This window comes from Fusarium pseudograminearum, chromosome 4 (assembly GCF_000303195.2).
Source record: "Fusarium pseudograminearum CS3096 chromosome 4, whole genome shotgun sequence".
Classification (NCBI taxonomy): Eukaryota; Fungi; Ascomycota; class Sordariomycetes; order Hypocreales; family Nectriaceae; genus Fusarium; species Fusarium pseudograminearum.
The window spans coordinates 4,192,589-4,208,110 of record NC_031954.1 but is presented as its reverse complement, the minus strand read 5'-3'; the positions used below and the strand labels follow the sequence as shown (position 1 = coordinate 4,208,110).

The 15,522-nt window shown below is 47.0% G+C and overlaps 9 protein-coding genes across 9 annotated transcripts, besides 1 other annotated feature; 2 read left to right on the top strand and 7 right to left on the bottom strand.

The window, feature by feature from the left end:
- Window positions 1-49: 49 nt before the first annotated feature.
- FPSE_08919 (uncharacterized protein) lies at window positions 50-367 on the top strand (the record flags this gene model as incomplete). Its single annotated transcript, XM_009262037.1, has 1 exon — window positions 50-367. A coding segment is annotated over one exon (318 nt), but the record flags the coding sequence as incomplete, so codon positions are not given.
- A 436-nt stretch (window positions 368-803) lies between these two features.
- Window positions 804-3,011, top strand: FPSE_08920 (uncharacterized protein; the record flags this gene model as incomplete). Its single annotated transcript, XM_009262038.1, has 1 exon — window positions 804-3,011. One exon carries the CDS (start codon window positions 804-806, stop codon window positions 3,009-3,011), a length of 2,208 nt encoding a protein of 735 aa, XP_009260313.1.
- A 341-nt stretch (window positions 3,012-3,352) lies between these two features.
- Window positions 3,353-5,307, bottom strand: FPSE_08921 (uncharacterized protein; the record flags this gene model as incomplete). Its single annotated transcript, XM_009262039.1, has 2 exons — window positions 3,353-5,178; window positions 5,229-5,307. 2 exons carry the CDS (start codon window positions 5,305-5,307, stop codon window positions 3,353-3,355), a joined length of 1,905 nt encoding a protein of 634 aa, XP_009260314.1.
- Window positions 5,308-5,532: 225 nt separating this feature from the next.
- Window positions 5,533-5,571: a microsatellite.
- Window positions 5,572-6,007: 436 nt separating this feature from the next.
- Window positions 6,008-7,677, bottom strand: FPSE_08922 (uncharacterized protein; the record flags this gene model as incomplete). Its single annotated transcript, XM_009262040.1, has 4 exons — window positions 6,008-6,701; window positions 6,750-6,868; window positions 6,923-7,191; window positions 7,242-7,677. The coding sequence occupies 4 exons, from the start codon at window positions 7,675-7,677 to the stop codon at window positions 6,008-6,010; spliced, it is 1,518 nt and encodes a 505-aa protein (XP_009260315.1).
- A 971-nt stretch (window positions 7,678-8,648) lies between these two features.
- FPSE_08923 (uncharacterized protein) lies at window positions 8,649-8,960 on the bottom strand (the record flags this gene model as incomplete). Its single annotated transcript, XM_009262041.1, has 1 exon — window positions 8,649-8,960. One exon carries the CDS (start codon window positions 8,958-8,960, stop codon window positions 8,649-8,651), a length of 312 nt encoding a protein of 103 aa, XP_009260316.1.
- A 1,311-nt stretch (window positions 8,961-10,271) lies between these two features.
- Window positions 10,272-10,601, bottom strand: FPSE_08924 (uncharacterized protein; the record flags this gene model as incomplete). The annotated part of the gene is made up of 1 exon (XM_009262042.1): window positions 10,272-10,601. One exon carries the CDS (start codon window positions 10,599-10,601, stop codon window positions 10,272-10,274), a length of 330 nt encoding a protein of 109 aa, XP_009260317.1.
- A 751-nt stretch (window positions 10,602-11,352) lies between these two features.
- FPSE_08925 (uncharacterized protein) lies at window positions 11,353-12,156 on the bottom strand (the record flags this gene model as incomplete). The annotated part of the gene is made up of 1 exon (XM_009262043.1): window positions 11,353-12,156. One exon carries the CDS (start codon window positions 12,154-12,156, stop codon window positions 11,353-11,355), a length of 804 nt encoding a protein of 267 aa, XP_009260318.1.
- Window positions 12,157-12,794: 638 nt separating this feature from the next.
- Window positions 12,795-13,370, bottom strand: FPSE_08926 (uncharacterized protein; the record flags this gene model as incomplete). The annotated part of the gene is made up of 1 exon (XM_009262044.1): window positions 12,795-13,370. The coding sequence occupies one exon, from the start codon at window positions 13,368-13,370 to the stop codon at window positions 12,795-12,797; it is 576 nt and encodes a 191-aa protein (XP_009260319.1).
- An 800-nt stretch (window positions 13,371-14,170) lies between these two features.
- On the bottom strand, window positions 14,171-15,045 carry FPSE_08927 (uncharacterized protein; the record flags this gene model as incomplete). Its single annotated transcript, XM_009262045.1, has 3 exons — window positions 14,171-14,502; window positions 14,550-14,924; window positions 14,982-15,045. 3 exons carry the CDS (start codon window positions 15,043-15,045, stop codon window positions 14,171-14,173), a joined length of 771 nt encoding a protein of 256 aa, XP_009260320.1.
- Between the last annotated feature and the right edge of the window lie 477 nt (window positions 15,046-15,522).

Below are 15,522 nucleotides of genomic sequence, written 5' to 3'. Positions count from 1 at the left end.
GGCTCCTAAGCCTCACCACGAGAAGCCCAAGAAGCCTGAGTACAACCAGCCTAAGGCTCCCAAGCCCCACCATGAGAAGCCTAAGAAGCCCGAGACTCCCAAGGGGCCTTCTTACGAGCAGCCCAAGGCTCCTAAGCCTCACCACGAGAAGCCCAAGAAGCCCGAGACTCCCAAGAAGCCTGAGTACAACCAGCCCAAGGCCCCCAAGCCTCACCACGAGACTCCCAAGAAGCCCGAGTACAACCAGCCCAAGGCTCCCAAGCCCCACCACGAGACCCCCAAGGCTCCTAAGCCTCACCACGAGACCCCCAAGAAGCCCTCTTACGAGCAGCCCAAGCAGCCCGCTTACGAGGCTCCCCACTACTAGATTCTTCTCTAGAATCTGTTGAGTAGTTGATCTCGGTGGTGTCTCTGCCTCTTGTCTCTACGAGACTCTGAGGTATGGACTGGTGTGGATGGAACGCCGCATGTTTGGATGTTTGACTTTTCCTTCTTGTAATTAATTGCCTTATTCTTATAATCACTCCAGTCAAATGAACAAGAAGGAATTCCATATAAACTTGATACTCTCCAATCCATTATGTGACATGTTTGCTTGAAAATGAATTGACAACGCCACTCGCCTGAAGGATCATCAGATGACGTGTATTTCGCAGGATCATCAGATGACATCTATTTCCAGTCTAGTCAGCATGTGAAACGCTGCTTGCTGACGCTGACTAACTATAAATATAGGCAGACGTGGTCAGCAGAGCTGAGGCTTTTCTTTCTGACTTCATCAACATTGTTCAGAAGTTGTAGCCATGACTATATGCTCACTCTGTTCTCCTGCCCTGTCCAGTCCTTCAGGCCTTCCAACTCTCCCCGCGTCATGGAATACTGGCTGTGGTATTGTTGAATCCAGCTCTACGCCGTATTTCTTTGCGGACAAGGACTGCGAGACCCCGCCTGAAGAAATCGGCTTAGCTCACCATGTAGGCCTTGACGCCCTCACCGAGTCAGCAAAGGAATGTCCACTATGCGAGCTCATTCTAAAAAGAGTCGATAAGTTCATTCAAGGGCTGGAAGAGGTGGAACAGGATACTCACTCCCGTTATTTTGTGCTCGAGGCTCAAGGCCATGGAGTACCAGAGACATGGTTTTTTAAACTTGTCCAGAGACTTGATGGCGGCGAAGGTTTTGCTGTCTTTGCTAATAGTAAGAAGAGGAGTTACATGTATTTGATGGATGTCTTTGGCTTCTGCGTCGACCCAGCCGATTCTCTGTATTCTGCTATGACGCGAGGTGCTGAAGCGTCAGGGACCTCGCACAAAGGAAAAATCAGAGGATCAAAGGTCGGGCCTGATGCTGGGTCGAAAGAAACCTTAAGCGTGGTAACAGGCTGGGTCGATGACTGCATCCAGAGCCATGATCGCTGTCAACCGGCCAAGACTCGTCTCCCTTCACGCATTCTGGACCTAGAAGCATCGGACAACCCTAACAATATTCGTCTACTGGAAACAGTAGGCGACGAAAAGTACGGCTCTTACGTGACTCTCAGCTACTGCTGGGGAACTGATCCTGCTTTCCATGTGCGAACTACCCACTCAACTATGTCAAGCCATCTTGACAGCATCGACGTGAACAGTCTTCCGCAGACGTACAAAGATGCCATCAAGATCACTCGCCATCTCGGTATCCGATACCTATGGATCGATTCATTGTGTATTTGCCAGGACGACTTGGAAGATTGGGCCCGAGAGTCTGCTGCTATGCAGCAAGTCTATGCTGGAGCATACTTGTCCATCGCGGCGGATAACGCTGCGGGCTCTGAACAGGGGTTCTTGACAAGGCAAGACCGTTCATATGTGCCGGCTACGATCAATATCTCAGCCCATGCTAGTGATTCGGCTGAGTCGAACAAGGTGGCTGGATATGTCTTTGAAGTGCCACCGATCAAGGCACATCATGCCCGAGCATGGATGGTATTCAACAAGGAACCCCTCACTGTACGTGGATGGGCCATGCAAGAGCGACTTCTTCCTATAAGAGCCCTCCACTTTGGCAGCGACCAGATGTTCTTTGAGTGCAACTGTCACATGTTGTCAGAAGACGGCGTCGAGGTCAAGGGTCGTTGGAACTCGCTGTATCCCCTCAAAGAGAAAGGATTCAAGGATCTCGCGCGCAAATCGAGAGTGAGCGCCACGCATCAGCTATGGTACCTGATCCTTGAAGACTTCTTCCATAGGAAGGTTACTGTGAAGAGTGATCGACTACCTGCGATTTCCGGTCTGGCAACGATGTTCCAGAGCAGGCTTACCTATGAGATGGTATCAAGAACCGGCTCTGGAGAAGTTCAATATGTTGCTGGGCTCTGGAGCAATGCCCTAATCGAAGGTCTTGGATGGTCTGCACTCGGGAGAGAGGAGATAACCCTGCCTGACAAGAAACCACTCCCGGGTGAAGAGGGTTATATCGCACCTACCTGGAGCCCTGCTTCTTTTGACGATGCCTCTGCTCATGGAATGACCATGCCCGGCTGGGTTGACATCGCCACTGTTACAGACTTTGGTGTGACGCCAAAGACCATGCATAACCCATTCGGTGAACTAATCGATGGCTGGATCCGCATCCGAGGTCCGATGATCAAGCTATCGCTCAGTAAATTACCGGATGAGGACCAAGAAAAGCTGGGAACCTGGCGCCGCAACATGAGACTCTGCACGCCACGTGGCGATGCCTATGGTTCATTCTGTTCCATGGATACTATTCACGGACAGAATGAAGAAACACGCGCTTGGATTAAAAATAACGAGATATTTGCATTAGTCTTGTCGGAAAAGAAATATGACGGAGATGAAATAGCGGGAAAAAAACTCTATCATGCACTGTTGGTCATGCCTGTGAGCCAGGACAGGCGGGTTGTGTCTGATAGGGACGAGTTTAGGAGGGTTGGGACATTCTTTGTGGACGAAGATAACATTGGTGATGATAAGAGTCAGTACAGAATGTTGATATGTTTGCGGAGATAGTTTTGGTTTAATTGATTCGACGATTGGATTCCTGAGGGAAGTAGTACGAGGATTGATACTATGGATGTGTATAGTGGGCGTCTCTGTCATCACGCCCTTGAAGAACACCTGATTGTCACTGTTAACACGATGTTGCTGTTTGCTACTCCCTTGAAACGTGTATGAGAAGTTGGTGGTGACTACTTCCATCCTCGTTGCTGACTACGCTGAAGCTTGCCACCAAAACGTTTAGCCCCTGTTGCTAGCTAGGTAGTCACTTTGTCACGGCGTATATGTTATTCTAAAACGTCTTGGGATTTAGTTAAAGGCGGTCAACATTATAAATAAATAAAAAGTCCTAATCATACAGGTTTGAAGGTGTCCTCAGGCACTTCATGAAAAAGCGAGATACCACCCCAATACCGACCCCACCAAGTCAACCTCCCCCTCCATGGAAACCATTTCGATTCACTCGTTTCAACTTTGTGAGGATGCGTTTGTATATCCACGATATGAGTGATGTCTTTCCGCGATAACGACATACCAGCGCTGGCCGTGACATCGATTGGTTCAGCCAGACAATCCAACCGCACGACGCCAAGAGTACGCACACGACCGTCCCCGTAGCGAAGCACAAGGCCGGTGATTTCTGTCAGGCCGTTCCTGTTCTTGATCCAGCAAGGCGTGATAGTTAATAGGCCTTTTAGTCGTTCTGAGAAATAAAAGTAGTTTCTCCTCCATGATCCAGTAACCGGAGTTGTCGTCACCTCGGGTGCTGCCTTGGCACCGACTAATGGCTTATTCTTTTCTTGAAAAGCCAATTGGTTGATACCTCTCAGTGATTCATCAAAGTAGATAGTAGAGGGTTCTCCAGTAGGCAGGTCAACGAGGTGATTCCAGTTGAATGGCTCCCTCTCAGAAACCATTGGGCCGATGTTCCAAATTCGCCCTTTGCTGGTCCGCATTACTAGATCACTACTCCGAGAATGAGTTTGCCATCCCCAGATCTCAGTGATCTGTTCGCCCTCGTCGAGGACAAAGTGGAGCCACATGGGTTTAGTACGAGAAGGAAGGTGGCGACTGTAATCTTGATAACGTATTGCAGGCGTATTCGGATAGTGAGCGACCAAGGCCAGACAATACCTCATACCGTTATGAGAATAACAACAGGCGCTCAATGCATTCATCCCGACATCGTTCAAAACGAGAGGGCGCATTCTCTTGACCATTGGCAAGCCCTTGGCTCCTCTGTTGAGCCGTGCAACTCGTGGATGATCTTGAGGCTTCATGGGACTCGGCCAGTATGTTTTCGCAGGCCTTTTCAGTCCTGGTGTGCGGTAAAGAGACCGTACTTTGACACCGTCCGATATAACCTTCACCTGTGTATTCATGGCAGTAAAGGTAATAGTCTCCCACCACAGAACCGTGTCCTCCGTGGTGTCAGGTACTGTTTTGTTGTCGGGGATTGCAAATATGACCTTTCTGACGCCCAGATGGTCATGTGCGACATAGAATGTGTTGTTACCGTCAGACGGTGGTCGGATGAATACTGAAAAGGATCCATCGTTGGGTTTGTTAGATAATCGGCTGATGTAGTGGTTTCCCTGTAGGGATATGAAGGTAGCCCAGATTGGGCCCTGATGATTCAACCAATAACCGTCTGGCTCTGGTTCACGGAGGCCAGGGAGAGAAGTACCATGGCACATCATGATATGAGGTAGACACCATCGTACGACTTGCTGTGTTATCTCCGGTGGTAGCTTGGATATCTCGCTGAGAATGTCTTCATCCGAGGGCTGTGCGGGTTCAACCCTTGCTAGTGTTTGGACGTGGTATCGTCTTTGGGCAGCGGCAGATGGTGACAATGCAAAGTCCCCAGCAAGGACCTTTGCTATCTTCCAAGGAGTCAACCCGTGGCTTATCAAATATTCGGCGCACGTCAAGTGACTTGCCAGTGACCATTTGCCGTCATTTTCCCACGTGAGAGTGTATCTGAGATAATCACTCCAGCTCAGCCCCTCAGAGTTTAAGGTAGAGTCCGAGTCAAGGTGCAAGTCAGGGTCCGACTCAGGGTCCGAGTTAGTCGTTTCTGATGCCTCTGTTGACTCTGTTGCCCCCGATTTGATGAACTCGAGCTGACTCATGTTGAACTCGACGGACTGTAATGGCTGCTCGGCATCCTCTTTGACTAGGGAAAATTAGCAGCTGCAGCTGTTCAGAGACGCATAACTGGCTTACTGATGACGACATGTTCCCCTTCTTGGAAAGCGGCCTCGCACAAGGTGCAGAAAGGTCTGACGGACATGGGCTTGTACATGTTGAAGCAGGTAGGTGGGTGGGTTTAATGGAAGCCGGCGGCGATAGCGGGGTCCTCACTAATAGATAGGTAGGTACCTGTCAAGGGTTAGCTCAGCCACTTACAATGCATTTCTATGACATACGTCAGCGGCAAACTCACCGACAAGGATTGGTATTTTGATACACGATCGTCAATGCCGATTCATAGGGGGTTTTCTGCAGTAACTACCTAGGTCAAGTTTAAAAGAAGAAGAAGAAGAAGAAGAAGAAGAAGAAGAAGAAGTGGGTTACTGAGCAGTCCTTTAATATTGTGCGGGAATAAGGTTGCTGTTGTGCCCTACTCACGCAAGACAACAGAAGTCAATATCGTCTTTAAAGTTGTACCAACCACCAAATAAAATGCATCAGGCTTAACCAGCTAATGCAGCCAGCCCTTCCAGGTACTTGTCAGCTGTAGTAATCCCAGGACATCGGAATAATTAGCCGCTGCAGGCACAAGAGATGAAAAATAGATCAGCTTATACCACTTAGACTACCTTTCTTAGGCCACTTATTTTTATTTCCCAAGGCTTGGCATGCTAACAATTTTATTACTTGCTGGATAGACTTCTACTTAGATACTTTAATTGTTGGACCTTATTAACATCATTGGCTCCGAAATAAAACTCAATAGCCGAACAGTGTCTAATTTCTAATCTATCACGCACCTCGAATATCCTTCATAGGTCCATCATTTGAATAGCCAAGTCGCCCTGCAACTTATCCAGGTCCGTTGACCAAACAACGTCAAACCACGCCATAGACCGAAGCTCACTCATCACATCCTCCCAACTCAACTTCCTCAGCGATACAATATGACTCAGATGATCTACAAAGAATTGTCTCTCACCATCCACTTCAACAATAGCTCCAGCAACTAAGACAAACAGTTTCAAATGCTCAGGAACCGAACATGGCAGTCCCTGCTCACCATACAGTCTTGACAATTGTCCTCTGAACTGTGGAGTTACCAAGTTGAAGCGTCTGTTTCCAGCTAGAAATGTTGCCGGTCCCGAGAGATATAGAAGGGCTGCAAGTCGGACTATCTCATATGTTCTTAAGCAAAGCTCGCGCGAACCTTCGTCTGCCCCGAGGCTCCCATATCGAGGCAACGTGAGGACAGTATGAATTGTTGTTTGTAGAGCTTCAAGGAGATCTTCGTCCTGACTCTGTTCAAACTCAGACTTTCCTGTAGCCAAGCTGGATAATTTCGAAAGCATCTGGAGAATCTTGTCGACATCTGCGTGGCAGCGTTTCTCAACATCTAGCGACGAACCCACCACCTCGCATATTTTTTGAGACCTATCTGCATGGTTCTTCTGGAATGCCAAGTAAGGTACTTGATCCAAAGCCATGGAACCGATCAAGTCCACCCTAGAAGTGTCAGCAAGCCACCATTAAAAATCCAAGCGAGAGTTGTACCAGATAGCTGTAACTCGTATATATCGTGAGGTAAGTGTGTTAATACCTCCTCTATACAAAATCATATTTTGTAGCCCATACATGTGAGTTTTCCACCTTTTGAGGTTATTGGTAAACAGCTACACCATCATTAGTCACAATCTTCCAGAACAGACTTCAACAAGACTACTTACATCGTAGCTTGCCAAATTAACAACCACACCGATGATGGCTTCATGAGCTTGAACAACCGGGCCATCAAACCTTTGCCTCAGACTTTCAACCGAGGCATCATACTGCAACAGACTGGAAGCGGTCTCGTGTGGTTCTTGTCCTCCAGTGCGCTCAGGGTCGACCTCAAGACGAGCCAGAGCTAAATGAAAGGCACTTTCATCGACGAAGGACAGAGAGAAACAAAGTTCCCGCATCAGCTGACATACAGGCGCCTCTTGAGATATAGCCACTGCAAAACATTAGAAGGCAATACGACGGACATTCAGATATAGAACTGACAGAAATGAATCATTTTACTTGTGCGCGCCGACATGGGAAGTGATCTGAACTTCTTTTGTTCGGGAACGGGAGACGGGATGAGACGCAGGCAGTGCCGAGGTATGGGAGCTGATGATGTATCCTGGGCTGATGCATTATGATCTGACTCATCACGATCTCGCGCATTTTGACCAGGTGCAAGAGAGTCTGCCGTGCTAACAACAGTCGAGACGGGTAGTTTTTCAGAGCTGTTTGAGTCTGAATGAGGCGGCGATGGCAGAGTAATCGGTATCGTCTTGTTTGGCCGGTGGCGCCTTCGAGTGAGGCCAATCGGTTTCATCACATGGCTATTAATTTTCTTTTGCGTCCCTCGATTTTTGATATCCTGCGGTCGCGCAATATTGACAAATAAAAAATCTGTCGTAGGCGGAGGGTTGTGAAGCTTTGTTTGCGACATCACGGCGGTGAGGAACGATGCGATGCGATGCAATGCGTGTCTGGCTTGAATTGAATAGATTGGTCAAGGTCGAAATGTCAACCCCCAAGGACAGGTATTTATAAGACTTGGCACTTGAGAGGCAAAAGTACCAGGATTCGATGCAACTGTCAGCACTAACAGGGATGTCTGAACTTGGCAAGGTTACAACTGTGAAAAGCCTGGGGAAAGGACAGACTAAAACCAGGGTTATAGAAGTTAAATCTGTGGGCTTGATTGAGTAGATAGCATTTTAAGTGTATAGGTTGTATGTGTGATTGTATGTGACTTGCTATACGCAACGCGATAACGCCGTGGCACGCCTTTTCAGCGACTCCAAGGAACACTATCAGTATTGCTCTCACCGATATTCTGTCATTCGTCATATCACTTCTCATCTAGTCCAAATGCCGTTGATAAACATGATGGTCCAAATGGATAGTGCGCGCTGGCGTACAAGTGGTATTGATGGTGAGGCAGGCATGGGCAGTGCAGTAGAAGTGAAACATAAGAGTCGGCCGCTATAGTTTCGACATGACCAACTCGTGGTTCATTATGATTCGGGCAATTATTATCTAGCTTTTCATAGCAATAATGAAAGTGGCTAGCCTGGTCATCCTCCGCAAGTAGATGAATTGGCAATATACTTGCTAACTTGATAAGTAGCTACGCATGTCACGCTCAATAAGTTCATGGTACATCACAACATCGTTTCTTGGTCTTAAAACTGCACCACAAAAGTGTTTCTATTGCCTTTCAGATAAGTATCTAATGTTCGCTTCCCAAGTCCTTGACTGTCCTATATCCATTCTTATCGTAATACTGTTTCAAAGATCTTTTGTCGGCAATCATGCTTGGAAAGCAAGTCTGAATAGATAGAGAAGATCGCTTGGTAGGCAATGCGAATGACAGTTGCATCATCAGCCTGTCCAAAGGTGGCAGCATGTGCATCCTTAGTTCTGCGTCCACGTGCCGGATCCGCTGACGAGCGAGGCAGGGCTGAGGGGGAAGTCAAGATCACCCTTGGCGGTGACACCGTTACTGAGGTTCAATCTAAAGTGCTCTGGTCCGATTTTTCCATCGAATGATACTGTAGAACTCAGTTCATTGACACTGTTGTATGTAAGGGTGACTTGGTTTGCGTTGAAAGGCGGCATAGCGGGGTCCATAACTCCCACAAAAGTAAATTGCACGCCGTCAACAGAGAACGTGAGGGTTATCTTGTTGGCACCGTTGCGAACGAGGGTTCCTGGTGCAGTAGGCATGTTGGCTGGGATATGACGTGGAGAAGAAGATAGTGGGTGTTGAGCTATGTTGAAGTGATTTGGAGGAGTATGAAGATGGCTGGATAAGATGAGTCGTGATGGGAGCAGCCCTTTATATCCGATCCGAATGAATTGAGACTAGAAAGAAGATGGCTTGCTGTAAGCTGAAACTTTCCTTCAGATACGCCATATGTAGTCATAAAGCGTCGTCGCATTCGTGCCACGGTGGACTATGTCTCATTGTCGTTCGATATATGCAGAAGTAAGCAGCCATTGGAAATAGTACCTGGCGCTGAGAGTTGGAAGAGACGAGCTGAAAACCCGATTGAGTAATTGATAGACCAGTAGTGCGGTCTATCGCCCTCGGACTGCCTGTCTAGATATGATAGAATCATCGGAGGTAAGCCGTTCCATCCAATAAATGCGGCCTCTCCAGATAATCAGATCCAGCTCAAAGTTACTTCCTTGAATTACCTCCAATGGCTTCCAACTGTACGGAGTACCTATGTCTTGGCGATTTTCTTTCCCAATGGAAGAAGATCCACCTGCGTAGCGGGCCATCTCAACGCCAGGTATGTAATAGCATGGCATTTCCCGTCCAGTGGTCCGCAATACTGCTAGTATCAGCAAGTCCCCTCAATAATTGGCATCTATCAAATGCAGCATCAGATTCGTAGAGACGTCAAGCCGGCCCATAAAGATAGTTTGACTACGTCGGTACTTCGTCAATCACTGTACCGATGCTCGTCAACGGAGTCACGATTCATGATGTAAGTGTGAGCTGGCAAAAGGTATATATCAGTAGTTGGAGTTGTTTGTAAATCAATTACTACTGGCCACTATCGAATGCACGGACTCAAACCAGGGCTATAGAGGTTGAATACGTGGGCTTGATTGAGTGAACAGTTCAGTATCTCAAGTTTGTAGGTCAAAGGAGTAATTGTGTTGCATACTGTACAACACGGCACGTCTCTTCAACGACCTCCAGGTACATTCATCAATACTATTCCCAGTATCATCATATCGCTTGTTATAGTACTTGTCGTTTATTTCACATGCCGTGATAGATACATGACGGTTCTAACGGATATTACACGCTAGTATCGCAACTCCGTTTCATGGACTCAAAGCTGCACTGCATAAATACAATATGTCCATCGCCTCTCAACTAAGTACCTAGATCTTCCATTTCCACATCCGTGGCTACCCAGTACACATTCTTGCTCTAATAATGTTGGAAAGATCAAACAAATGTCTTGGTTGCCCCATCAGCCTGTCCAATAGAAGCAGTAACCGATCGCTTCCGCGGTCTTAGTGCCGCATCCACATACCGGTTCCATTGACGTGCTGGCCGGACCCAGAGCCGTGACCGGAGACGATGGGTTCGTTGAGACTACCCTTGACGGTAACACCGTTAACGAAAGTCAATTCGATATCGGAAGGTCCGATGTGTCCATTGAATTGATGATTAGAAGCCATGTCATTGGGACTGTGGTATGTAATGGTGACATTGTTTGTGTTGAAAGGTTGAATTTCGGGCGTAAACTGCCCTAGACAAACAAGTGGTGATCCGTCGATAAAAAAGGTGGAAATGAATTTATTGCCATCGTTGTGCGCAAAGGTTCCTCTTGAAGTAGGCATGTTGATTCAGAGGTGAAATCAAGATAAAGTATGAAGGGGTTATGATTTATTGGGGGTGATTTGGGAACATATGATGATGATGAGTGAAGGAGATTGAGTGTCAGGGAGACTACCTTTTTATGCTCAAAACTTATAGATGTAAGTTAAACGTTGAATCTGAAATAGGAAAAGTAGATGACTTGCTGTAAGCTGCAACTTCTTTTCTTACTCATGCATTATGTAAATGCGCCAAGATTGATAATATCTCTTGCTAGTCAAGGCGTGCAGGAGAAATCAGCCATTGAGGACACAATCTAGCGCTGACAGCTGGACAAGAAGAGCTGAACCGCTCGATTGAGCAATTGATAGACCAATAGTGGCATTGACTGCGCTCAGGCCGCCTGTCTAGACCCGATAGAACCATTAGACATAAGCCGCTCTATCCAATAAGTGTGACTTCTGCAGAGAATCAGGTTTTGCTCAAACTATCTTTCACCCATTACCTCTATCTATTTGCTTACTTTCAGCTGCTACATAGAAAATATTTTGTACATTTGTTTCCTCAATGTAACAAGGTCTGACCACCTGCATAGCGACTCATCTCTATGCCACGTATGTGACAGCACTGAAATAAGCCGGCTTTAATAACGTTCCACGCTTCTGGTATCCTGTACACAGTGTGGCCTCGTTGTGAATGTGCGCTTTCGAATCCCATATGTTGGGACATCTTGTCGTTTATGAATTAATTATCATTACGCACCACTAGATGTTGTTAGGTAGACGGCGCCCTATGGGAAACCATCCATTGCTGAGCAAAGCTGACTGCTGTCTTCAATGAGAACAAGTAACAAGGTGCTGCTCCAATATGTCCTCTCGTTACATCACCCTCCCGTAAAAACTCTTCTCCCAAGTTCAAAAAGTCATCATCGCTTATAGCTACATCTGAAACCGTCATCCACATTTTAACACCGTCCACTGAAGCTGCAAACCGATTATCAAACTTCTTCGACTCAATTCTATACTCAGCCAAGTGGAAGCAGGTGCACTTGTCAAAATCAACACCAATCAGCAGAACCTTTGCATCTAGATCTTCCAAGCGAGCGAGGGGGCTGGACTCGCCCAACATGCAGTCCAAGGCATGACCTTCGGTGATGAATGTAGCGTTTGCACCGACTGCGCTGAAGGATGTTTGAGGATGCATGCTTCGCACCGCACCAGGCCAATTCCTCACAGTTTCTGCCAAGACACCCATTCCTTGTGTGCGACTTGTGTGCGGGTTAAAAGGCGGCATGGTATATCGGATTGTTTGCCACCATGCTTGAGGGACAGGCGGATTGACCCATGCTGATGGATCTGAGTTGCTGCTTGTTTGCGTGGGTACGACCAATGTCCCCTCGGGAGAGAGAACATCGAGGAGGGAATGGGTTAGAGTCTCGGCTCCTCCGTTTATCCAGCCTATCTTGCTAAGAGAAGAGTGGACAAGGACAGTATCTCCCTTGTTGAGGCCGAGAAAACGCATGTTATTTGCAAGGGAGGATTTGGTACACAGAGGTCCGCTAAGAGGCTGAGGCGGCATTGTAATAGATTGGGGTTGTAGTTGTTTGGAACAATCAGTACGATTTCCTCGTAGTAATTGGTATGGAAGTAGCAAAGAGTTTCGAAGTGTTGAAATCACGACCTTTGGATATGAGGACCTCCTTCACTTTTGATGTTGTGCATAGCGTACCTAAAAGCGATTTACACACTAAGCTGCTTACGTTGACCGAGTGACTCATTGTAGCTTCGTATACCGTAGATATAACACAAGTGTATCACTTTGCTAGGTACAGCTTTAATCGAGAAGGGTGAGCTACCTACAATCAGCGATCATTGTGGCCTCTCGTTATTAAAGGGTGCTGGTATGACCCGTACGTCGCGGCAAATGGGATTTAGTTAATTGCTACCAAGTGTTAGTAGAGAGACATAGAAACATGGCACTTTACGATGATGTTATCATTTGTTTTAATACAAAGTGATGGGAGTGAGGATGATGAAAAAGAAGGACACAAAGGAGACCCTAGATAAAATTGAATACATACTGTCATGAATAAATCAGAAGTGAACCAGCCACTATCAACTCCATACCTCCACAACTCCGTCGCGCCATTTCCCTACCTCAACCTCGGCCTACTCAGAGACGGGTATCGCTGAAAAAACAGAGCAAAAACCCTGAACTTACGATTCACGCTTCTTCTGCTGAAGCCGTCGAATCCCATCCATGAGCCTCTGGCGCTCAGCATCCAACTGGGCGCGCTCCACGTCGCTGGCCCTGTACCGCTCCAGAATCTTGTTCAATTCAATGTCAGTGGAGACATTTCCAATGACATGACTGACGCGCTGGATTTCGGCATTGTTGAGAAGATTGCGTTTCTGCAGATCAAGATCTGCCATCTCTTCTTCAAGCCTGTTGATCTCTGCTCTCTTGTCGCGTTGCTTCTGGGATAGCTTCTTCTTCTGGAGGTAGTTTTCGATCTGGTCACCCACATCTGAAATTTCGATGATGTGATGGGGATCTTTGGCCTTGCTGAAGCCAACTCTGCTGGAGAAGGAAGAGCTGCTAAAGTCTGTGGGAGCGGACGCTCTGGTGGCTGGTGCTTTGGAGGTCTCTGTTTCGAAACCTTCGATCTCATCTTCGACCAGATCATCGATCCCCAAACTCTTCAGGCGCATGAGGAAAAGGGCAACTTCGTGATTGATGTCCACTCTGAGTTGTGCTGCTGCAGAGTCACTGTAGTCTGAAGAAGAACTCATGTTGGGCGAAGATAGGTGTGTTGGTGTTTCGTTTGTGAGTTTGTGTATGCTGTGTCTTACCTTGAGATCTGTTATGTGTTGAGCAAATGTAGATAAGATTCTGGTGTTTGGTGAGATTTGTTGATCTATGAAGTGCCCTTTATATAGAATTTTAGAATCCTGTAATTCATTCCAAGCTGTCGGACTAAGTAGTTGTTCATAGCACAAGTACCTTTGTTCAAAGGCTTTGCCTCACGGTTGACTGCATGGACAAGACGCGCAATGCCTTTTCAAGCAGAACAAAGACAATTCAATACAGGCGGCAGGCTGCAAGTCGTAGCAAGTTCGGAATTCCCAATCATCTGCACAGCATACGTGTCAAAAGAACATTCACTGCATGCTTAACAATGACGCCAATCCTCAATCATCGATGTCAATAATGGCAACAAGCGGATGACAACAGTCTATTCATTGCACAAGTCTACCTACAGTATGAAACGTGCGTTGGCTTTGAAGGTCCAAATGAATTTATATCGGTTGTAGCAGCCGTTGCCTGTCGTGACCTTATCTGGGGTGGTGGATGCAACTGCCTTTGAATAATTGGGGAATGGCCTCGTACACAAAGAAACGAAAGAGCTCGTGGAGTTTTATCGTCTATTCTCATTGCATCTGGTTTTGACAATAATACAGTCACAAATTCCTCGGACCATGTCATGCACATCAATACTCATATTCATCAAAGGTAAAAAGCACCTGCCCTACACCTAAAACTTCCGCTCTTGCTCGTCACGCCTTTATCTGATACGACTTCAGTCATAGCTTCACCCGGCCTTTGACAGCTCGTTTAAGAGGTCTACAACTTTGTTCGCGCTCTCATCCAAGTTCTCGCCAAGAGATTCCAGGAGCTTGCAAATTTCGGCAATCTGGCTCTCCAGTATTTCGCAATCACGGAGCCTCTTATTCAGCAGGTCTTTACCCTCGCCGCTGTCGCAAATTTTGCTTTGGTGCTCTCGAATGTGAGCCTCATATGACTCCATCTGCTCCCATAATCTTCGTCGCGATTGGATAAGAACTTCGCTGTATGCATGTTCCGTGGCGATCTTGGCTTTTATCTTTGCGATAGTAAGGAGAGGAGATTCAGTTGCAGCAGATCCTGTTCATTATATTAGTTGATGTTTGCGCTGATGAGGGTATTCGTACCGGTTGTTTCGAGGGTTGTGTCGCTTGTTTTGGTGACGGGTTTGTTCTTGATCCCAGTATTAACCACAATTGATCTGTTGTTCTTGGTGCCGGTATCAACCACGATTGATCCATTGTTTCTGGTGCCGGTATTGACCTCGATTGATCTATTGTTGTTAATCCCGGTATCAACTTCGATTGATGTGTTGTTCTTGGTCCTGGTATCAACCTCGATTGATCTGCTGTTCTTACTCTCGGTATCAACCTCGCTTGATCTGTTGTACCTACTCTCGGTATCAAACTCGATCGATCTCTTGATAGCCGTACCAAGGTCATCGTCGGGACGGGGGATGAGAGTTGACAGAGCCTCTATAGTCTCGGGCGGCAGGTCGTTGTCTTTGGTTAGATCAGTAAATGGCAGCTTCATGCGAGAGCGGGACGGCAGGTGCTCACAATATGTGACATTGCTTCTGGAACGCAGGGACCTGGTGTTGGGGCTGAGCTGATCTGAATCCATATTCGGTATCTGTAAATGTGTTGCTAAGCTGATGCGGGGAGTAAGATGAGTGGTGAGAGTAAATATTTTAAGAGGCCCTCATGAAGACGATATTTGTTCGGGTAGGTAGGTAGGTACTACCTTCTGGATATTGGTCCGATTTGTTTGCCAAGCGTTTGCAGTGTCCAACACTGCCAACGAGCTTTGGTTATAGCGGTAGACCTGCCTATTGTCATTTTGTTTACTGACATGGGACTCGGATATCTCACGTTGCACAACAATCAGCGCCGGGAAACTGCATGTTTATTATGGATCTCATTTACCTGAATATCTTACGAATACATAAAACTGGGCTGCCGCTGTTTGTTGTAATGTAGAACAGCGATTGGTAGCGTCATTAGATGGCCTAGGACTGACTATCCAACACAGGGACAGTACAGACATGTCGAGTCATCTCTCACTGTTCCGAGTCGGAAGCTGCAGATGAATAAAAATAAT